Raw genomic sequence first — 19,513 nt, 5'->3', positions numbered from 1 at the left:
AGGGCGGTACTTCCGGGGTGGGCTGCCGGGCCGAAGGAGGAGGGTCTGACAGTTGGCGCCGCCGGGAGGGAGGGCGGGCAGCGCGTGTGGGCGCGGGCTCGGAGGGTCAGGTGAGGCGCGGGCCACGGGGTGGTGAGACCGGGCAGGATGCGGAGGGGATGGATGACGTCCTGGTTGCAGAATCAGTCTCGGCGTCGCTGTGCGGCCCAGACAAGCGACTTCTTTCTCTCTGAACCTCAGTTTCCTCCTCTGTAGAATGGGGGCCAGAATCTGACTGTAGCGTCCTCCCTATGGGTTAAAGTGAGAGGTCTGCTCGTGCATGTCGGAGACCCTAGTTAAACGCCTAGCACACTGCACACTTCGTTACTATACTATTATTGTTAGTGTTGTGCCGACGATAATGTTTGCGCTTGGCGTGGAAGATCTGGGTGTGGGAGCACGCAGTTGGAGACCCGCCGATTTGGGTTCAAGTCCCAGCCCAGCTTTGTGGCGGTGGGCCTGTGCCTGAACCTCTCTGGACCTCGTTTCCCTAATCTATACAATGAGAGTTAATAGTCCTCTCTCATAGGGTCGTTGTGAGAATACTGATGAAATGTGCGTGTAAATCCCTTAGCACAGGGCTTCGCACAGTATTGAGTAGGAGCTCAATGTATTGGGACTATGATAGTAATGATTCTGAGAGTTATTGGTGTAGCTGGGACTTCCAGGGAAGTAGAGGGTAGAAGGAAGCTCAGAGACAGCAATAGGAATAACTCGGGATCTGGAATTGGGCAAATTGACATCCTGCCACTTCCTGTTTGACCAATTTTGCCGGATTTCATACATTTAGATTTTTCTTTTTCTTTAAAACGACTGATACATTTTCCTCCAGTCAATTAATTTGAGAAGGAAATTTCATATTGGCGTACTAATGGGAAACTAGCATTGCTGGCCGCAAAAAGAACGAAAACGTAACCTGAAATCAACAGAAGCAGAATAGTCTATTTAAATTGTAGACAGAAGCTGAAAGAATTGACAAGGGAATATCACAGTCCCACGGACACTGTCAAGTTATACTCTGTTCTTCGCTCACATTTTGCATGTGGCTGACGTTAGGTCAGTGACTGTCCTACCCTTCTCTAGCTCACTGGAGATTGATTTATTTGATGCATATGTACATAGATGGCACTTATCACCTGCCCAGCATTGTTTTAAGGACTTGTGTCCTTAAAGGACACTTCATAAACACTTCATCCTTCCAACCATTTATGAAGTCACTTCATCCTTCCAACCATTTTAAGAATAGATACTCCTGTCATTCTTGTTTTGTGGTTGAGGAAAGTGAGATCCAGAAAGGTTAAGCCACTGGCCCCCAGGGGTGGGGTTCGGAAGTGGTAAAGTCGGGATGTAGATCCAAGCCTTTCAAGGGTTTACCAGGGGAGTCTGATATGTGGTAATTACTTGAGTTTTAGGAACTGTCATTTGCTATTATTATTAATGTTCCAGTTCTCACTGTTCAGGAAATCAGCGCTGGAGATGGGCTATTAATGGAGGAGAGAGACAATTGAGTCCAGCAGGGGGACTTCTGCAGCTATAGGGAGAGGATACCAGTTCTCAAAGGCTTCTGGTAAGCATTAACTGACACCTTGGCAAAGACTGACCACAGCGCTTGGCATTGGACTGATTTGGGTTCAAATCCTGGCCCTACAGTTCCTTGCTGTGTAACCTTGGACCTGTCACTCTCATTTATAACATGGGGATCATTTTAACTTTTTTCCCCCGGGTGTTTGTGAGGAGAGACCGAGCTGTGTATACTCAGTGCCTGGCACGTAAGCTTTCAACAAGAGTTACTGAATGGGCAGTGGAATCAGGGAGAACTTGTTTTCAAATCCTGGTGACTACTTGGTAGATGTGGCATTTGACAGTGACTGTACCTCAATGAGTTGGGTTTTTTTCATCGATTAAAATGGGGCTAATAATAGTCCTCCCTCATGAGGAGGTTGTGAAGTGTCAGCATGATGCCTGGCTCCGGTCCTGGTGCATAATCAGTGCTTGGTATGTGACATGTCATCTGTTTGTCCGACATAGTGAAGCCTGGCCATGCCCTGCTCTTTGAGAGATGCTGGTGGCATTGTCTTTGTCCCAGTGGCAAAATCCAGAAGGCAAAGTAGATCTTAGGAGTCAAGTACGGGGCAGAGTGATGTCTGTGGTCCTGTTTATCATTAAGAGAGGCAACAGCAGCCAGAGAGGGTCAGAATGAACCCCAGTTGGAGGCAGAGGGGAGAGTCTCACATCTGGAGACTTTGGGAAAGCCTCACAGAGCGGGTGACAGCCAAACAGAGTGAAGGAGAGCTTGCCAGGAGGACAGGATAAGAAAGCATTCCAGGCACAGGTGAGCTTCTGTGGGCAAACCGGGAGGCAGGTGAAGCCCTTCGGTGTCGGAGGAAAGTCTAGGACGGGAGGCCAGGGAGGTAAGAATAGCCAAGTCTTCCAGAATCTTAGGGCACACAGGCACTGCCTCAGCTGCTCCGAGCGTAGAAACTCATCTGGCATTCCAGCGGTCCTCCGAGGGAAGTAACGTCTGTTCTGTCCTGATTTCCAGGTGGGGACACCAGGCCCAAGCGGTGAAGTAGCTCGGTGAGGCCACGCAGCTAGGATGTGGTAGAGCCAGATTTGAACCCCGCAGTCTGGTTTCCGAGTCTTTACTCTCATACCATCTCTGTTGTCCCATTAGAATGGGGGCAGGGAGGGCCACAGATTGTGTGTGGCAGTGAGCAGAAGGGTTTTTTGTATCCTATGGAGCAACTGGAGGAAGGGTGAGGGAGAAGGATCAGAATTGGGGGCCGGAGGGCGCCTGGGTGGCTTGGTTGGTTAAGCGTCTGCCTTTGGCTCAGGTCATGATGTCAGGGTCCTGGGATCGAGCCCCACATTGGGCTCCTTGCTCAGTGGGGAGTCTGCTTGTCCTTCTGCCCCTCCTCCCACTCTCGTGCTCTCTCTCTCTCTCTCAAATAAATAAAATCTTAAAAAAAAGAAAAAGAATTGGGCTGGAGTGGGTAGAAGGGAGCAGAGTGAAGGAAGAGGGCAGACGGCTTGGAGGAGAGGGCAGGGCCAGAGAAGGGTGGGAGGGCTGAGTGGGCCGAGTGGTCCTGGAGGCAGATCGCAGCGAAATCATCAGGCAAGGAAGTTCTTCCCTTTAGTTTCCCTTCTTTTTTCTTTTTTGTTTTTTGTAAGATTTTATTTATTTGACAGAGAGAGTGAGAGAACACAAGCAGGGGAAGCAGCAGAGGGACAGGGAAAAGCGACTCCCTGCTGAGCCAGGAGCCCAACTTGGTGCTCGATCCCACGGCCCTGGGATCATGACCTGAGCTGAAGACAGATGCTTCACTGACTGAGCCACCCAGGCGCCCAGTAATGTTCAGGGGGAAAGTCCCCATTGGTGCTACTATATCCTTAACAGCTCTCTGGCACCTGCTCGTCTTACCTAAGCAGACGTTGGTTTTCCATTTCTTGTCCGAAGCCCCTTGTGACATGGCGGCCCACCTCTCTGCCCTTAGATCCTCCTGCTCGCCTCCCCCCACCCCCCCCACCCTGTCCCCTCACTCACTGCGCTGCAGTCACCCTGGCCCCGGGCAGTCCTGCACCCATGCGAGATGGGCTCCTGGCTCAGGACACTGGACTTGCTGTACCTTCTCCTGGAACACTCTTCCTCTATAAAACCACAGGGCTCACTCCTCCACCTCCTTCGGGTCTCTGAATGTCGCTTTAGAGCAATCTCCCCTGTCCTGTTTTGAATCACAACCCCTCCCTCCCTTGCCAGGCCCTCCCTGTGTTCTGCATGACACCGAGGGCTTTCCGACTCAGACTGTATCGTGATCCGTTTTGGCTTGTTTACTCTCTCGTCCCCCTTCCCCTGTCCCCTCCTAGACATGCTCTGTATTTTTGTTCACCTCAGTATCTTTAGCTCCTAGAATAGTGCCTCGCATGTTGTAGGTTGTCGGTAAATAATTTGTGAATGGATGACTAATGGTTAAAGTCTTGAGTGGGGGGTGTGTGTGTCTTTTTTTTCCTCTCCTCTCACTCTCTTATCCCAGCCAGAAACTTTTGAGGTGTGTAGGGATGGAGCTGTAGACATTTGCCATCCCTGGGCCTTGTCCCAGGCAGCAGTGATGGTTGTGGTGGCAGCTCTGTCCCAGGCTGACTTCCTGCCAGCTGTTCAGGCTATTCCTGGGCTCTGAGCCCCCAGCCCAGGCACTCTCCTCTGGCCGGCAGGCACAGGCGGGCGGCAGGCGGGCGGGCAGACAGGCGGCGAGGGAGGGACAAATACTCACAGCTTGCGGCAACTCATGGGCCTTCTCCCCTTGTTCTCTCTTCCAGGCTCCCGGGAGCAGCACCAGAGCTGGGGAGACGATGGTCTCAGTGACTATGGGTGAGTCTGTGGCCTTCTCCCCGGGGCTTCCCCTCCCCACTGCCCTTTCTGAGGTATGACCTTGGTGAGGGGAGACGAGGTGGGGGAGGGAGGGCCAGGTCATTGGCAGGAACAGCTGTTCTCTGAGGACCGTGGAGGCGGGGCCCCGGCCTGCCCTGGGCCTAGCGACTCTGTCTGTATCTTGGCCTCCTGACGGCAGAGTCTAACCTTAAAGAACTTGTGATATGGAGTCCAGCAGAGCCTCGGTTTTCTCACCTGTAAAATGGAGATACTAACAGTCCCTACGTCCTGGGCTGTTGTAAGGATTAAGGAGGTTATTGCAATCAGACCTTGGGCATGGTTCCTGACAATGTTAGCCATTAGGATTCTCACAAGCCTCATCACTATATTTTCTTTAAGCTCTGCATTTTGGGATTGCCAGAGCACAGAGGTTAGTGGGTGGCTGTACATCTTTTGAGCTTTGTACGTATAGAGAAGTACATAAAACATCTTTGTGTGGTCATAATAGCAATTAGAAAGCGAAGGCCCGACTACGCCCTTTATGTTTCCATTTCTATAAAGCATAGCAGGCCAAACCAATCCGTGCTGTTGGAAGGTGATGGTTGCCCTGGAGAACTGGAGAGACATCACTGCGTAGGGAATGTGGTTGGGGAAGGGGGGGCTTCTGGGACATTGGAAATGTTTTATTTCTTGATCTGGGTGAGGCTTCAGTTGCTCCACACCACGGCCGGGAGTTGTCTCCGTTGCTGTGCGCGGCTGCAGTTCTTCCCCTGGGCTGCTGTCTAGCGTTTACTGCGTGAGTGACCGCCGTTGGTTTCTCTGCTTCTGTCCGTGGATCCTGCATTGCTTCTGGGTTGGGGCTGCTACAGATGAGCCACTGGGAATATTCCAGTGCGTGTCTCCTGCTGTGTGTGGCAAGCCTTATGTCACTGAGTCCATGACACACATGGACTGTGTGGCTCCCTCTTAACGCTTTCTGGAGTGGGGGTTTACTTGGCAGCATATTTCCTGACTGTTTACTCGGCAGCATATTTTCCTCTTCAGTAGGACATGAAAAGATGGCAAGGGCCCGATGTGGGGACATTTGCAGTTCCTTGACTTTGCTTTAGGCAGCTAGCCACCCCCAAACGATGTGGCCCCTTTTCCCTTCTTAATGACAGTGTAATTGAGATACGGTTCACATTTTATAAAAGTCCCCTATTTAAAGTATACAATTCAATGGTGTTTATATTCTGTGTTCAGAGTTCTGCAACCAGCAGCACAATCAGTTTCAAAACCTTTTCATCACTCCCCCCGAAGCCCCCATACCCATTAACTGATAGTCATCCTCTTTTCCCTGCTGGCCCCTGGCAACCACTAATCTGCTTTCTGTCTCGTAGATTTCTATAGATGTTTACCTGTTCTGGACATTTCATATAAGTGGAATCATTATGTGGTTTTTTTTCATATAAGTGGAATCATTATGTGGTTTTTTTTTAATAGATGAAGTTGCCTGCTTTGGGCTGATAGAACCCAGGGCCCCATGCCTGGGCAGATGGATAGTGCCTGTGTAAGGCAGAAGAAGGCCCCCTGTCCTCTGGGCTGGTGGCAGAAGTCCTAAGGGCATGAGAGCCTCACCTGCCTCAATCCTGGGGAGACGGGCCTATGGGCAGAGGGGTGGGCCTGGGCCTGCGCCCGAGCCCTGAAGTCACCTAGACCAGAGTCTCTTTCTCCGCTGTGAGCCTCAGCGGTGTTGCAAGCAAAATGGGCATAGCAGTAGCAAATTTCTCGTTTTGACTGCTGGGTGTAGTGCTACATACGATGAGAAAGAAAAAAGTTTTGCCATTGAAACCAGGGCACACCATTGATTGTGGGATGGCTCTTGGTTTCAGAGATGTTAAAATGTGAAAAGAAAGTTCTTAGAATTAGTGATCTTATCTAACACCCATTAGCCAGACCAAGGTCAGTTTGAAGGTCATACCTAAGAGGCCAACAGAGAAGTTTAGAAACAATAAAGCTTCATGGGTGGGTACGTCCCTGGTCTTGGCCTTGGCCTTGGTAGTGGTGACAGAGTAAGAATAGTAGCAGCTGCTATGAGTTGAGGTTGTCCCCTGAGCCAGGTGTCACTTAAAGTCCTTTATGGGACCTCTCTCACCAAGTCTGCGCAGTGATCCAAGGATGTGGGCATTATCACTAGAATGTGAGCCCGATGAGGTCAGGGACTTTGTCTTGTGCCGTGGAATCCCCGGTGCCTAGAATGGGACCTGGCCTGTGCCAAGTACTCAGTAAATCCTTACTGAGTGTATTAGCCTAAATTTACAGAGGAGGAAGCACACACCAAACGTTAACTTCCCATTGACCCTTAGCCAGGAGGTGGCAGAGTCAGAATTCAAACCCAGGTGCCAAAGCCTGTGCTTCCTGCTTCTGTGGTGAGGAGAGGGCTTGCTGATGCCCACAGGCCGGCCCTGCGTCCCTTCTCTCTGTTCACTTGTGGATCCTGTCACCCTCAGGAGCTGGGTCTGCTGATGGGGACCAGGGCAGAGAACCCAGGGTCCCAAGCTCCCTGAACTCGGGCATTGGCCACGTGAGGGGATGATGGCGGTGGCTCGCAGCCCAGGACAGGGCAGGGCTGTGAGCAGAAGGGCTGCACGGAAGCACACGGGCTTCATGTTAGCAGTGCGGCCTGAGGCCAGTTGCCCGACCTGTCCCTGCCTCAGACTCCTCGCTGGCAGAGTGAGGGAGTCCTAAGGCTGCCGAGCTCCTCGCAGGGTTGTTGGGCAGGCTGAGTTCTACCGTCCGTGTGAAGCGCTCAGCCAGGGCCTGGTATGCGGTGAGCATTTAATTTGTGGGAGCTGCTGCTCTTGTGGTTTTGCGGCTGCTCTTCTCTGGAGAGAATAATGGGAATAATGAGCCCTGTCCACCCCCCAGCCACTTCCGAGTGGATCCAGTTCTTTAAGGAAGCCGGCATTCCTCCGGGGCCTGCTGTCAATTACGCCGTGATGTTTGTGGATAATAGGTAAGGGGGCCGAGGGGACAGAGCAGCACTTGGAGAGAGGAGGGGAGAGGTGGGGGGAGACGGGAGCTGGCTGGCCCATCCGTCCCGGCCCACTTGTTGCCTCACTGCTGACCCTCCTCTGCAGGATCCAGAAGAGCATGCTGCTGGATCTCAACAAAGAGATCATGAACGAGCTGGGCGTGACTGTGGTGGGCGACATCATCGCCATCCTCAAGCATGCCAAGGTGGTGCACCGCCAGGTGGGTGCGCTGCCCAGCCCCTTGGTCCCTGGGTTTAGGGTGCGGTGGAGGGGTGGTAGCAGAGCCAGCGGGAGGCTTGGAAGCAAAAGCAGGCAGACCTGAGTTCCAAGGCTGGTTGTGACATTGGGCATGTTGCCTAACCTCTCGGAGCCTTTCTTTCTCCATTGGTAGAATGCAGACAGGCAGTCCTATCTTGCAACATGGTTGTTAAGTATTAAGTGAAATAAAGCCCCAGTACAGTGTAAATAGTGGGGCCTCAGTAAAGGCTTTCTGTTATCATTACTGGTTCTCATCTACCTGGTGCTAATCATCAGTAGCAGGACTCTTCTCTGTCCCCAGGACAGGAGCTCCCCCTGTGGGACTCAGTCGGTAACTTGGCCAACAACATGGTTATTCCATTCTTGGCCCCTCCACTTACAGTGACCTTAGACGAGTGATCTTTAGCTCCCCGAGTCTCTCTGAAACAGGCTTTTCATACTCCACTGCTGTGTAGGGGAGCTGTGGCCACCTACCAGATAGCGTATGAGGCACCGAGCGCCAGACCCGGAATGAAGAGCTCACTGAATCTTGATAGCTGACACTTACCAAGGCTTACCATAGCCTGCCAGGTCCTGTCTCCGTCCTTTATATACGCTAACTGATTTATTGCTCACTCCACTCGACTGAGAAGGAAGCTTGCCTCAGAGCTGTGCTCTCAGACGCTCCACTTCACCAAACGCTGGCTGCTTCCCCCACCTAAGGACAGGCCCTCACCAGGCCTTCATCCTCCAGCCAGGACCCCGCAATGAGGGCTGTCTCAAGTCAGGGCCGTTCCCTGAGTCATCGCAGAGAAGGTCACTGAGCAAAGCTTTTTTTCCCTTTAAACTTTTAAATTCGGGAACAATTTTAGGGAAAGTTCTGACAACAGTAGAGAAAGTGTCAGTATCTCCTTCACCCTGCTTCCCCTAATGTTAGCACCGCATGTAGCCGCGGTACGTTTGTCAAAGCTAAGAAACGAACGTTAGCACGCTCCCTCTAACTACACCAGGAGTGAAATGGTCTGAAGTCTCTTCTCTAGCAGCTCAGGCTCTGATCTCCCCCAGTGTTGCTCAGATTTCTATTCCCCACCTCGTGCCCTGGTCCCTGTGGTAACCCAGACACCTGTTTTTTTTGTTTTTTTTTTTTACAGGACATGTGCAAAGCTGCCACTGAGTCAGTGCCCTGCAGCCCCAGCCCCCTCCCAGGCGAGATTCGCCGAGGCGCCTCTAGCGGTGAGTCTCACCTACCTAGAGTTCCTTCCCTTTATTCATGTAGTTTAGCTGTCAGGAGGTCACACCGGGAGCCTGCAGGGGTGAAACAAAGCCATCTGAGGTTCTCTCAGCCACCGATTTTCACTAGTGGCCGTTCTGTTAAGTCACTGCGAACACAGAGCTAGTGAGTACATGATCGCTGCTCCTAGAGGAAACACAAGGTTAGGTTCCTGCGAGCCTCTGGTTACAACATTTTTGCCCACCGGTCAGTACAGACCTTACCTTATGCGTGTTTCTATTTTTAAAGACATTTCATTTGTTACATGTTGTGGATGCGTTAACATCAAGCTCTGGGCGAGCAGCACTATGACTCGTGCCTGGAGGAAGCGAATCTAACATACATTTTCTCCGTAAGGCATGTCACTTGGGAATCCTAGAAAGCACTTCATCACTGTACTTGGGGGCCATTGTAAACATCAAAATCACTAACAAAAAGCACAAAAATGTAAAAACATGGCTCGAAATAGACTGCGAGAAGGCTACTTGTTTAATGTGTGAGAACTGACACAAGAAGGCGGAGCGTCCCCTTGCTTGACTTCAGGGGGCGAGCACGTGTCGGGTGACTCAGGTTTTTCACTGTTCAGTGCTTGAATGACCATGAAAGCACCACAAGTATTGGTTGTGGGATTATGAATCAGTTTTAGTGAAGAGGCGAATCTGCAAATAGGGAATCCGTGAATGGTGAGAACAGACTATATTTATATGTTTGGTTTTTTTTTCAGCAGTGTGATACCTTTTTTAAGAAAAATAAACTTTATGGGATGCCTGGGTGGCTCAGTCGCTGAAGCGTCTGCCTTCGGCTCAGGTCATGGGATCGAGTGCCGTGTTGGGCTACCTGCTTGGCGGGGAGTCTGCTTCTTCTCCCTCTGCCTGCTGCTCCCCCTGCTTGTCTTTTTAAAGACTTTATTTATTATTTATTTGTCAGAGAGAGAGGGAGAGAGAGAGAGCACAAGCAGGGGGATCAGCAGGGCAGGGGGAGAAGCAGACACCCCGCCGAGCAGGGAGCCCAACACGGCACTCGATCCCAGGACCCTGGGATCATGACCTGAGCTGAAGGCAGAGGCTTTACCGACTAAGCCACCCAGGCATCCCCCCAAAAATAAACTTTAAAAATCTAATATGTGTATTAGCCTTTGCTGCTTAACAAGGGCCAAGCTGATTTAAAGCACTGACTTTTATTTCTCATGATTTTATGACCTGGCCGGTCAGTTCTCTGGGCCAGCTCAGCTGATCTCAGTGGTCACCTATCAGCTCGGTTGAGGCTGGGTGATCTAGCATGGCCTCACTCACATGTCTGGTGGTTGGCTTGATGTCATCTGGGCTGACAGAGGGGACTGGGCCACATGTCGCTTGTTTTCCAGCAGGCGAGCCTGGGCTCGTCCACCCAGTGCCGATCGCAGGGTTCCCCAGAGAGCATGAGAGGGCAGGCCCCAATGTGCAAAGCACCTCTTAAGCTTCTGCTTGTGTAACACTTGCTCTTGTCTCATTGGCCAAAGCCCATCACATGGCCGAGCCCAGTGTCGATGTGGGCAGTGCCCACCCAAAGGCATGGACAAAGGGAGGCTGAACAAATTGGAGTTCTTTTCTGCAACGTCTGCCTGAACTTACGTACAGGAAAGCTTCCCGCTCATGAAGGTGCAGCTGAATCACTTTCCACAGGCACAGCAGCCATGTGGCCAGCAGTGTCCAAATCCAGAAACAGAAACCTGACCAGTGTCACCGCCCCCTCTCCAGGGCACCCATTACCCTGATTTCTCACAGCAGAGATGATCTATTTTTGTTAGTCCTTTTTGCTAGTCTGTCAAGTGTACATAACTGAAGTCAGATAGTACGTATGTTTTATACCCTTTTGAATGCCTCCGTTTAAAACAAATGTAAAAAATTAAAACTAACAAAAATACTAGTGGAGAAAATAGGCAATTGGGAGGAATAGGGGAAACAGGCAAAGAGGAAAAGGAAGTGGGGAAGAATGTTCCAGAACAGCGTTCTTGGTACACTCACTTGGATATGCTTTATAATACACGCTTTTGAATATGTGTGTCTATATCTGTGTGTGTCTGACATCTGACTACAGCTTGGATTCATTAGGGCAAAGACAGTTGTTTCTTTTCTACCCAAACGGCGCTTACCTGTCATGATGAAACATCATATCCCTTACCCCTTTCAAGCAAGACGTTTCCCTCTGGCGGCCAGGGCCTCTCAACTGCTTACTTTCTATAGCAGAACATCCCAGTCGTCCCAGGACAGATTCTGCATAGCTCACCAGAAAGCCACTCCTGTCCGGCTTCGGAGCTGTCTGAAGAAGAGTCTTGGGAAAATTGTGCAAGGATATATGCCGGTCATTACCAGGGGAGTGAGCAGAGCTGAAAACCAACCATTTTTTCCTGGTTGGGGGAAGGAGGTGGTCTGATTGGGAAGGGCCAATTCCCGGACTTCCGGGTGCCAGGAAGGCTCCAATTCTTGACCTGGGTGATGGGTATGTGGGAGTTGACTTTTTGTTAAGTGGCCTGTGTGGGTTTGATCTTTTTTTTTCTGTATGCTATCGCTATAATTTCAAAAACCAACCAAGCAAGATAAAATTGTAGTAACACATCGAGGGTCAGTATGTTGGATTTCAGCAGGTTTTGAGAGAGAGCACATAGCAGAAAAAGGGAAGGCTTTTGGGAGTGGGTAGGATGGAATACCAAAATCTGAAAGGGGTGGGGGGTGGGGGTGGGGATCACCAGGACTGTGGAGGGAGCCAGGGCAGCATGAAGCTCTTCTCCAAGAGCTTTTGAAACCCGGGCCCTAGAACCATCTGCCCTGCCCTGGAGGCAAAACCTGTGTCCTTCCCATGCTGGGGCTGGCCCTCCCATGTGCATGCTGTAGCTCCCCCCTGGTGCCCTGCGATCCTTCCTTCTGCTCCAGGGCGGCCAGAGACAGCCCCCACTCCTGTCCCTCATCCCCAGAGTGAGGTCACCATATGTATTCCCACAGCCCCCCTGGAGCTGGACTCACCATTGCTCAGGGGCCTGGCGGAGGGACCCCCTCCCAGAGTCCCCACTTCCTCACCTATAAAATTGGTTTGCAGTACATCCTGTTCTCTGGTAGGGACGTTGGGATTTTCTGTGAGAGTGTTCATCTTTTCCAGTAGATGTGAAGTGCCAGGAACTGTTACAACCACTGGGGATACAGAAATAAACAGGCGTTGTCTCCTGGTGGGGCCCGCATACTCACGGGAAAGCCCACCAGTAGACAAATCTGTGTCATTCAGTGTCAAGCCAAAGCAAGCCTAGCGCAGGGTCAGGCTGGTGGAGGTTGGCGGAGTGGCCTGGGAAGCTGTCTCTGAGGAGGAGAGAGGAGACCTGAGTGCAGAGCCAGAGCAAGCTGGTTGGTACTCGGGGAACTGCATGCCAGGTCGAGGGAATAGCATGTGCTCTGAAGAGGTGTGTGCTTGCTGGGGGGAAGATATCCAGACCAGCTTGGCCAAAGTGGAGCTGGGAGACTTGGTGAGGTGTGACAGGAACCAGGTTGGTCTAGGGTCTCAGGAAAGGTCCCCACGCAGCGAGGGGTGGGCTAGCTCCTGGTTAGACTGGCCCACCCCCAAGCACCCCCATCATGGCTGTGCAGCCACAGCGTGACTCCAGCTGCCCCTTCCCCATTCAGTCCCAAGGCTTGCCTTCTCCTTCCTGGCCTCCATCCCCGGGCCCTCGGCATGACTGGACTTTCCCCTTTCCTCCCCGCAGCTGCCTCTCGAATGATCGCCAACAGCCTGAACCGCGACTCCCCACCCGGCACTCCCCCCAGGCGGCCGGACACCAGCACCTCCAAGATCTCGGTCACCGTGTCCAACAAGATGGCAGCGAAGAGTGCCAAGGCTGCCGGTGAGGGGACTTGGGCGGATGGCAGGAGGAGCGGGGGTGAAGGTGGATTGGCAGATGCTATTCGGAGGTCACGTTCCCAGTGTCGCAAGGTGCTTTAAAGACCACAGGGTGTCCAAAGTGTTCAGTCTGGGTCAAGCCCCTGCACCTCTGTGGGCCTTGCTTTCCCAGTCTGTAGAACGGGGACAGCGGGAAGCCCGTGAGACAGTGCACCTAACGGTGCAGGTGCGCTGCGGTTCTCAGTGGTCGGTTCAGTCGTTTTAGATTTTTTAAAAATTTTTATTGTGGAAAGAACACTTAACATTGACATTGCCCTCTTAACAAAGTCCTAAGTGTCCAGTACAGTGCTGCGGACTGTAGGTGGCTCTGTCTCTTCACAGATGCTCACCAAGGCCCACACTGGGGTCAGGCCCTGGGCTTGATGCAGGGGTCAGAGGTCAGGAAGCTACCATTTCCTCTCAGCAGCCAGGAGGATCCTTCCAGACCCTTGACCTGATCCTCTCACCCTGGGCTAGAATTCTCCAGAGCTGCCCATGGTCCCAGTAATAAAGACATCTTCCCACGTGGCCTTATAGGTTCTGTATAATGTGAATCCATCTCCTGTAGCTCTTCCTCTCACTCCCTCCCTCGGGTCCCTTCCAGGCTCCTTCCTGTTGTGGGCCTTTGCCCTGATGTCCCCTTCTTCCAACACACTCTTCCTCCAAAGACTTTTCTGTGCTTGGCCTCTGTTCCTCTTCCAGGTCTCAGCTTGAAAGCTGGGAATAGGACTCCGGCCTTTGGGCTTCCAAGCCCTCCTGCTGTCTGCTCCACTGTCCTGCCTTTGTTGGACCCACCCCCACAGCAAAGATCTTGGCACAGGTGGAAACCGAGGCCCAGGGAGGGGGCTTGGCTCTTCTCATGGCCAGCCCCATTGTGCCCTGGCCAGCCCCGCCGCCCGTGCTTCCTTTATGCTGTGTGTGTTGAGAAGCGCCTCCTCCCCGTCTCTGGCCTTTTTGATTTGTGTGTCATGAGTAAGAAAGTTAAAATTCATTTCTGAAGTATTGAAAAGACGGTGAGCCTGGGAGTGACCGGCTCAAATGTGTTGAGGAGATTCTTTTTTTTTTTTCCCAATCTAATTGAGGTATAATTTACTTATGAAGAATGCACAAATTGTAAGTATACAGCTTGCTTAACTTAAAAAATGATTAGAACCTGTGAAACCGCTACCTTGCTAGAGCTCTTGAACCTTTCCATCACCCAGCAGTTTCCCCCTTTTGAGGGGATTCTGGCTGGGCTGGGAGGTCAGCCTCCTGGGGGCAGGGACAGAGCCACAGGGAGCCTTGCGAGGCCTGCCACCACGTGGGGATTCTGAGCGCCATGGACAACCCTGTTGTGTCGAGCCCTCTGAATTTCTTGGTGGTTCAGAGTCAGTGGTGGTTGGGAAAATAAGGATTACAGTCATTTGAAAACATGGAGATAAAGGGCACATTTGTGCCCTTCGCTGGGCGTCTAGCCTCCAACCCAGAACATTCCATCCCAGAAGATGCTCACTAGCCCCGTCCTCCCCAGCAGCCCTGGCCCGCCGGGAGGAGGAGAGCCTGGCTGTTCCCACCAAGCGGCGCCGGGTCACTGCCGAGATGGAGGGGAAGTACATCATCAACATGCCCAAAGGCACCACCCCCCGGACCCGCAAGATCCTGGAGCAGCAGCAGGCGGCGAAAGGTATCGGCCTGGCAGGGGCGCCCTTTGGTGTAGAGACTGCATTTCCCTTTTGCTGCATGGTGTGGGGTTGGTCACTCCCTGCAGTCACTGGCCGAGAAGCAGGCTCTAGTGAGATCCAGGGGACCTTGGACCAAGGGAACGGTGATCGTGGCCATAGAGGAGGAGGACGTGTCACGACCACCACCCTGTCGTCCTGCAGTTAGTGTAGCAGAGTTCCTTCGTGCCTCGGCTGGCACCTCTTCCCCAAGGGGTGGGGGCTTGGACTCCATGATTGCCTGTCTGTGAAGAGGGGACCGTGCGTGGCTGAGGGCAGGTGCCCAAAGCATGGGAACCGTCATATGAACCAGAGGAGCCTGGTTGAGGTTCAGTCCGTAGCTGCGGTACAGAGAAGGTCCTCCCCACAGTGTTCCTTTAGAATATTGTATGTGTCCTCATGGAAAAACATTCATATGGTGCAGAAGAATATACAGTACCAACTGACTCTGTCCCCTCCCTCCCATATCCCATGCCATCGTTAACCTACCCAGACCAGCATCTGTGAGCTTGCACGCGTGTATTTGTACATTTGTACATGTTTTTTTTAAATCACAAATAGCATCATCCTGTAGGCATTGTTCTAGAACTTTTTTAAGATTTTTTTTCTTTGAGGGGGAGAGAGAGCATGAGCGGGGCGTGGGGGTGCGGGGAGAGGTCAGAAGCAGACTCCCCAACGAACAGGGAGCCCCATGCCAGGCCTAATCCCACTACCCTGGGATCATGACCTGAACCAAAGGCAGATGCTTAACTAGCTGAGCCATTCAGGCACCCCATTCTAGAACTTTTGTATTGAGGTCTTTTCACCTGGGTACATGTGGATCTGCTTTTGCTCTTTTTATTTTTTATTATGTATTTATTTTAAAGATTTTATTTATTTATTAGAGAGTGAGAGAGGGGAGGGGCAGGGGAGGGGCAGAGGGAGAAGCAGACTGCCTGCTGAGCAGGGAGCCTAATGCAGGACTCCATCCCAGGACCCTGGGATCATGACCTGAGCCAAAGGCAGACGCTTCGCTGACGGAGCCACCCAGGCGCCCCATACTTTCATTCTTTTTAATGGTCATTTAATATTTGCGTCATATTTATAGATCATGATTTAGTAAACATTCTCGCAGTGGCTATATAGGTTGGGATTTAGGGAGAGGGCTTATCACCAGTCAGCAGGCTCTCAGAGGCCCATGACCCCAAAAAGAGTGAAGGGAACAAGTAGGGATTAAGAACCCTTCCCTCACACACACATTTTTTTGAACCTGTATAGTCTCGAGGAGCCCAAGGGTAGATTTCAGTGGATTCTTCCCACATTTGGCACCAGCCAGAGACGTGTGGGTCAGTGTTAGCCAGGGTGTAGACATAGAGTCTGTGGCTGCCTGGACCAGAGCTGCCTGGGCCTGGACTAGCTGTGGGTCCCCTTGCTCGTCTGCACAATGCACGGTGCTCGGCCAGGCCTGGGCTCCATGCGTGGCTTAGCAGGTGCTTGCTGAGCGCTCACTTCCCTCCCAGGTCTCCAGAGAACGTCCGTGTTTGACCGTCTTGGCGCGGAGACCAAGGCAGACACGACGACGGGGAGTAAAGTGAGTTGGAAATGGGGAAACCGCCTGAGGTTCTCTAATTTGTCTTTCTTGCGGGTGTTGATCCCTCATTTAACCCCTCATACTCCCCGAGCCGCCTCACCTACCTTAACAGCCTCAGTTCCCTTCTTTACACCTTGACCTCTCTCCTGGGGTCTGGCCAGCTCCTGCATGCCGCCCTTGGGCCACTCCACCTCCATATCCCAGACTGGCCTAAGCATCTTGCCCTAAAGGGACTCCTCTCCCAGCCCCTGTCTCCGGGATGCCCCAGTGCCCCCATTCCACGCAGGCTCCAGTGATGGCTCCATCTGTCTTCCCTGCTCTGCCACCTCCCCCCATCTCCTGCTCTCCCCCACCCGCAGGACAGGCCTCCTGCCCCCCGTCAGATGCTTCGCCCTGCGGTCAGGATGAATGCTGCCCTCTTGCCTTGGCCTGCAGGCCCCAGGGACGCTGTGTGGTTAGGAGCACATGGCCTGAGCCCTGCCTGGCGTGAATCCAGCTCTGCCGCTCCCTGGCTGCATGGCCTTGGCCGTGTCACTTAAGCTCCTTGTACCTCAGTTTCCTTATCTGTCTAGTACCCACCTTGTCAGGCGGTTGTGAGGATTAAGTGAGATAGACCTACACGGTGCTGGGGGGCAGCCGATGCGTGGTGGGCACGCTTTAAATGTCACCTTCGATGAATTGCGCCGGAGCTCCCCAGCTGCGTTTCCTGCCTCTCCGTCCCTTGCTCACCAGGGCTTACCCGACCTTTTTCTCACCCCCTGGAATCTTACCATGAGCATGATAATGACACTTGGGATGGGGTGGCTTGAAGATGCAGCCACGTAAAGAGCTTAGCACAGAGCGAGTGCTCCATACCTACGGTTCTTATTCCTGCCTTGGGGGCTTGGCCCTTGTTCTTTTCTCCGCCCGCTTCATCCTTGAGGGCCTGGCTTACACATCAGCACCTCGGAGAAGGCGCCCCTGAACTCCCAGAGGAGGCGAGGCTCCCTCTCTCCCGCTCGCCAGCACTCCCGTCTCTAACGGAGAACGCACCAGTGTTGTAATTAGGGAGTTGTTTGTGTCATTTCCGCTGCCAGGTTCTGTCTCCCCCACTGGACTATGAGCCCCCTGAGGGCAGGGCCAGGGACAGTCGGGACTCAGGAGATATACCTGTTGAGTGAATGACCAAATTGGTCTTTAGTCATGGTCCCCTGCAGACCTTTGCAAATAGTCTTCTCTCTGTGTGTGGCCTGCCCTCTCTCTTCCCATCTTTATTAGACCTACTTGCCAGAACTTTCAGATCTCATCTCAGATGTCCCTTGTCCAGGGAGTCGCTCCTGAACTTCAGCCAAGGTCAGGAGTCTCCTTTGGGCTCTGCCAGCTCCCTGGATATCCCCTGTCGTGGCTCTCACCACTGGCTAGGGTGTCACCGTGTCACTGATGGGTGTTTCTCCCAGCGAGGCCAGGCACAGTGAGGCAGCTCTGCACACACGTGTGTTGAATGACTAAATGACTCACTTGTCCCGTCTCTGACCCCTGCAGCCCACAGGAGTCTTCAGCCGCCTGGGGGCCACCCCAGAGATGGACGAGGATCTGGCTTGGGACAGCGACAATGACAGCAGCAGCTCTGTCCTGCAGTATGCTGGGGTCCTGAAGAAGCTGGGCCGGGGCCCAGCCAAACCCAGTCCCCAGCCAGCACTGACTGTCAAAGCCAAGGCCACAAGCTCCGCCACAACGGCTGCCACCCCGACACTGCGGCGCCTGGCCCTTTCCTCACGCCCTGGGCTTGAGAGGAAGCCGGAGTCCCTGTCCAAAGTCAGCATCATCCAGAGACTGGGCAAGGCTGCCCTTGTGCCCGAGGCCCAGGACAGCCAGGTCACGAGCACCAAGAGTAAGTCCTTGGCCGAGGTCAAGGTCACCATTAAGAGGACTCTGGTGGGGCCCCGGGGGAGCAGCTCCAGCGAGGGCCTGGGTGCCCAGATGGACCATGCGGGCACAGTGAGCGTGTTCAAAAGACTGGGCCGCAGGACCTTCTAGCCTCTGGGTGGGGCGCAGGCCCCTCTCCAGGCTCCTGGCTCCGGCAGAGGCCCCCGTGAGGCTGGCCCAGCCTTCTGCTGGCTCCCGGATGACTGCTTGTCTCCCTCAGGCGTTCAAGCCGGCCGAGCTTTCTGGGGAGTCACCCCAGTGTTCTGAGTCTGAGATGGTCGCTGTGACCTGGCCTTGCTGCTCTAGGACTTTCCTTTCTCATGTCCGTTGTTCTTTCCTCTCTGACTGTGGCCTTGGCAGGACCCACTTTTCTACCTCTCCCAGAGCCAAGTGCTCTGTTCCCTCCTCCGTTCCCCTGCCTGCCCCTTGGCAGCATCTGCTGCCTCCACCCCAGTTCCCTGGCCTCCCCAGTCCCCCAGAATCCCCCCACTGTGCCGATGCCCCGACTTCCCCTCGCCCCTCTGCCCCCTCCCCTTTCTGCCCCCTCTCCCCTCTCCTTTAACTTCTCTGTCTCTCCCTCTCTTCACACTGTTCATTTCTCTTCTGTTTTCTGTCCCCGTGGCAAGGCCCGACTGTGTGCTGCGTCCTGCCTGACCCTCCTGCACCTCTGGTCTCCCAGCGGCCCCCTCGTCGGCGGTGGCGTCGAGCCTGTAGAGACTGTTAGCTGCCCTCACGCCCAGGCTGGAGGGACCTCCCCCGACCCTGGGCTGCAGCGGGGCGCCTCTGTTTTCCTGCCCTGGGCATCTTTTTCTCTGAAAGCCTGTGGCGGGTGATGGACAAGGGTCACCGGGAAGGGAGGCCAGTGCCGAGAGAGAGAGAGAGAGAGAGAAAGAGAGAGAGAGAGAGAAGAAAACAGCTGTTTTAATATATTTTTGTGACTTTCAAACCGTTTCCCTCCCCTCCTTCAGGGTGAGTCACAGGGTGGTTTTTCACACAAAGCACGATGTAAGCGGGGGTGCCAGCGAAGGGTTGGGCTCTGTCTCTGGAGGCCAAGCTCCCTGAAGGTCAAGGCTCCACGTGGGCCATGTCTTTGCTCCAGGCCCCCAGCTGAAAGGAGTAATGGTCACACTCACCGTTCAGTTGGACTTCCTCTTCCCCTCACCCAGCTGTAGTGGTTCTGTCACTGTCCTTGCCCTCTGTATAGTTCACCTGTTACTGCCACTCTGCCTGTTGGTGGCTTTCCAAACTGCACGATCCCTTGTGAGGCAGTGGGGTTCCCGTTGATCTGATCATACATCTGCTCACTGCTGCACGGCCGCTACCCTGTGCCGGGCCTGTCCTAGGAGCTGGGGGTCCATCGGCAGCAAGGCAGACCAGCCCCTGCCTGTGTGGCTTACCTCTCTGGCCAGGGAGATGGCGGTAGAGGGATCAAGCTGTTGGAAGAATGGGAGGGAGGAGCAGAAGTGGCCAGGGCCTTTCCCGATGTTGGGGGTAAAGAAGGCCTTTCAGGGGAGG

The 19,513-nt window shown here is 53.3% G+C and overlaps 1 protein-coding gene across 15 annotated transcripts; it reads left to right on the top strand.

Moving 5' to 3' along the window:
• The first annotated feature begins 5 nt into the window (after positions 1 to 5).
• CUNH19orf47 (chromosome unknown C19orf47 homolog) lies at positions 6 to 18,944 on the top strand. 15 transcript variants are annotated; one of them, XM_048223580.2, is made up of 12 exons: positions 33 to 110; positions 1,486 to 1,606; positions 2,582 to 2,616; positions 4,354 to 4,405; positions 7,313 to 7,400; positions 7,525 to 7,639; positions 8,808 to 8,889; positions 12,654 to 12,791; positions 14,340 to 14,489; positions 16,023 to 16,093; positions 17,615 to 17,963; positions 18,625 to 18,944. In XM_048223580.2, exons 4-12 carry the CDS (start codon positions 4,387 to 4,389, stop codon positions 18,720 to 18,722), a joined length of 1,110 nt encoding a protein of 369 aa, XP_048079537.1. In that variant the 5' UTR covers positions 33 to 110; positions 1,486 to 1,606; positions 2,582 to 2,616; positions 4,354 to 4,386; the 3' UTR covers positions 18,723 to 18,944. The 15 variants fall into 15 exon arrangements, with proteins under 15 accessions (XP_048079534.1, XP_026338080.1, XP_048079536.1 ...); XM_048223577.2 differs by lacking the exon at positions 2,582 to 2,616 and having other exon boundaries at positions 6 to 110; positions 1,500 to 1,606; positions 14,337 to 14,489; XM_048223579.2 differs by lacking the exon at positions 2,582 to 2,616 and having other exon boundaries at positions 15 to 110; positions 1,500 to 1,606.
• The last annotated feature ends 569 nt before the right edge of the window (positions 18,945 to 19,513 follow it).

The sequence above is a fragment of the Ursus arctos genome, unplaced genomic scaffold, assembly GCF_023065955.2.
Source record: "Ursus arctos isolate Adak ecotype North America unplaced genomic scaffold, UrsArc2.0 scaffold_19, whole genome shotgun sequence".
Lineage (NCBI taxonomy): Eukaryota > Metazoa > Chordata > Mammalia > Carnivora > Ursidae > Ursus > Ursus arctos.
Note: the sequence above shows the minus strand (reverse complement) of the source record. Positions and strands in the feature narration are given on the sequence as shown.